The sequence below is a fragment of the Ambystoma mexicanum genome, chromosome 1p, assembly GCF_040938575.1.
Source record: "Ambystoma mexicanum isolate Mex_15411 chromosome 1p, UKY_AmexF1_1, whole genome shotgun sequence".
Lineage (NCBI taxonomy): Eukaryota > Metazoa > Chordata > Amphibia > Caudata > Ambystomatidae > Ambystoma > Ambystoma mexicanum.
Genome location: NC_090921.1, coordinates 199228873 through 199232145, shown reverse-complemented (window position 1 = coordinate 199232145; position 3273 = coordinate 199228873). Strand labels below are relative to the sequence as shown.

At 39.6% G+C, this 3273-nt stretch overlaps 1 protein-coding gene across 1 annotated transcript; it reads left to right on the top strand.

Annotated features, from left to right (window-relative positions):
- Positions 1 to 1175: 1175 nt before the first annotated feature.
- LOC138467366 (pre-mRNA-splicing factor 38B-like) lies at positions 1176 to 2606 on the top strand. Its single transcript, XM_069607341.1, has 2 exons — positions 1176 to 1857; positions 2083 to 2606. Exons 1-2 carry the CDS (start codon positions 1176 to 1178, stop codon positions 2604 to 2606), a joined length of 1206 nt encoding a protein of 401 aa, XP_069463442.1.
- The last annotated feature ends 667 nt before the right edge of the window (positions 2607 to 3273 follow it).

Below are 3273 nucleotides of genomic sequence, written 5' to 3'. Positions count from 1 at the left end.
TTCTCACCAAAGTTAGAAAAGTCATCAGAGGGGGGAGTTTTACAATCGCATATACGTTGGCATCCAAGCCAACTCCCCTCACGTCAAAAGCCAGAAACAATTAAAATTGGTACAGATAGTGGAACTAAAGAGAACAGACCACAGGTTTTTGAGGAAGATAAGAAAATTCAACATTGCAGAAAAGGACAAAGAAAATAAACAAGAAGACAAACCAAACTCCGACCAGATGGGAGAAAACAACAAGGACAGAGAAAAAAAAAGATAACAAATAACGAAAATGAAAATCCGGTGCTTACACAACCAGCTAATTCAGGGGAAAATAACATCGAGATTGTACTCAATGAAAATAAAATTGAAAAAGAAGAAAAAAAAGCAGACAGCTCTACGAAGCCAAAACCAACCCAGCTGTGGAACCAAGAAGAAATAAAACTGGCAGAGGCAATATTGAATTACAACAAAATGCTAAAACACAGAGAGAATACCCCGGGCTGGAACCACCCGCCGCTACACAAAAAACTAGATGTCTCGGCAGATGCCATACGATTCCTGTTTCCCACGCCACACAAAGCGAAATTGGAAAGTGAAACCCCATTGAAAAAAGAAAAAAACTCACCCGTCAATAAGGTGGACATTTTACCTGTTATGTCAGCTGTGACCATCGCACTGGCACCTTTCGGGAAATTATACGAAACAATAAATGAGACATTAAAAGACCATACTTCATTATTAGCAGCTTGCAATATGAAGCTAACACACTTGGAAGGATACATAACAGCCTTAGAGGCATGGAAGGCATCCTCAAAGGAGCAAGGCACCATGACGGACAAAATGGAGGTGTTCCAGTTTAAAAAAAAAGCAGTATCCTCTAGTTCTCAAACCGACCAGATTGAAAATAAGAAAAATGGGTACGAAGATGAACAAACAGAAACCACAGCAAAAATAAACTGGAGACCAACAAAAACCAAAGAGAAAAAGAAACGAACCTAAAGAAAATTGAAAAAGACTTAAAAGAGGAATACAAAGAAAAACAGTCGATGAGGGACCCAAATGAGAATGACCATCAATCTCAAAGAAAGAAGACCACAAAAAATAGCTCATGCCAAAAAGTAAAACTAAGTGCAAAAGGACCAACTGCAGAGGATAAACAATGCATAGAAAAAAATGTAAACTTATGCATGTCCAAGTGGATAGCTGGGACTGACCAAAAAACTAAAATTTCAGAAAGTGAACTAAAAGAAACAAACACGAAATCAACACATAAACATGTGGAGGAGAGTTTGCTTGATTTGGCAGGCCTAAGTACATATTCGATCGAAAACTCAGAGTCGGAAATACCCCGCCCAAGTGGAAAGAAAAGAAAGGTGTCCTTTGTGGAAGATACTTCCCCAAGAACAGATCAAAGAGTTACAAATAAGCCGGCACAATCAAAGGCATCTGGAAAAGAGAAATATAAAACAGAAGACCTAAGATATAGAAGAAGTCGGATAACTCCAGAAAGGAAAACGTTGTTCCGATTGGCTAACACAAAGATAAATAAAACCAAATACGAAAGTGATAAGGATTGCCCTACACAGACTAAAAAGGAAAAACATGAGGACGAAAGGGCTGATAACACACCGAATAGTGGAACCCATCATAAACAATACTCTCAACACAATCAAAATGCAAGACAAAATAAAACAGAAACATCCTCACATAGAAAAAGTGCAGAAACACCAGAAAACCGATTCGAAAGAAGAGAAAAAACTAGCTCAAGTGACAGACACTCAGAAAGAAAAACCATAATAAACAGAAGATCATTGGACTACTCCATACAGTTAAACCCCACTCGGACATCAACAATTTTCACTCACAAAAGTAACTCATCACGTACCTTGAAATTAGAAAAAAGTGACAAAAATGGGGAAAAGATCTTACTAAATAGAAAAGCAACTATGAGGCTGCTACAAAAAGTGCACATAGGAGATCAAATTAAAAGTGGGGATTTAAACATAGTGGAGTTCGCACACAAAGCCCGGACAGACAGCATCTTCCTGCATATTACATCTTATACAGTGAAATAACTCCAATTATCTGTGGCAGGAGACCTAGTCAAAAGAGGGTATACCTTAAGAGAAACTACAGCAGAAGAAAGAGGGCATAGAAGAGACGATCTGCACAATGTAAGAGTAAAACGCAGATATGAGACAAATGAAAAAGAAACAAGAAAAACCTCACAGATAACACCTATAACTGAAAGACGATCTAGAACAAAGAGAAAATTCAATCTAACATTGGAAAAAGATGAGCGAAAAGAATCAGAGGATCGTCGTAAATCACGAGAAACATTAGATCAAAGTGGTTCAAAGAAGAAAAATGACAAGGAAAGAGCAAAGACCAGAGAAAACTCTCTTTCCCAAGATAGCTGGACAAGAAATGACAAGAAATCACAAAGACCATCTCCAAGAAAGCCTAAAGGTCCGCTTCTTACACAGATCACCAGAGAACAAGAAAAACGCACCACCTATGGAAATGTCTCAACGCAGATGCAGACGAAAAAGACAGAAAAGAACCTTAATAAATGGCCATGGATCCCTTCGGCGTTGACAAGATATGTGAGGAAATAGCAACCAAATCGTCCCTGTGACAACTTAGATAGAGAGATGTTAAAAGAGCATCACTCGGCTGAAGAACCAGACCAAAACATCATTATTGACTCGTGGAACACAAGAGGCCACATCCACCTGACTTATTCAGGAGATGTGAACCTTGGCCTATTTGACCTGATAAGTTTACAGGAGACCTGGTTACTATCTCAGCCGAGCCTGGATGGCTTTGAAGTATTACTCTCTCCGGCACAAAAAGGAGAAAGAGGACGTCCTACCTCAGGCCTGTTGACAGCTGTAAAAAGCGGTGGTGCCCTCAGAATAGTTCACAACCTGATATCATCTCTGACAATTCAGGCAACACTGTTAGAATGGAATAAAGAAGACTCTACGCAAAGAAAACTCAAGCAGGACCTTATCCTACTACTAAACGTCTATTGGAATCCGACGGTGACAAAGACCAAGAGTTTCATAAATAACGTGGAGAAAATTCTAACAGATGCAACTGAGAGGTACGACATGGACCACACCTTGATATGTGGCGACCTAAATGCCACCTGCCCTGCATTTGAGATGGAAAGGACAACTCATAACACGGGCATTGCTTAATCAATAGCGAGAGGTGTAGCATGGACAAAACTGATGGAATCGTGGGATCTGTACAACCTAAATTCCCTAGAATCGGCCA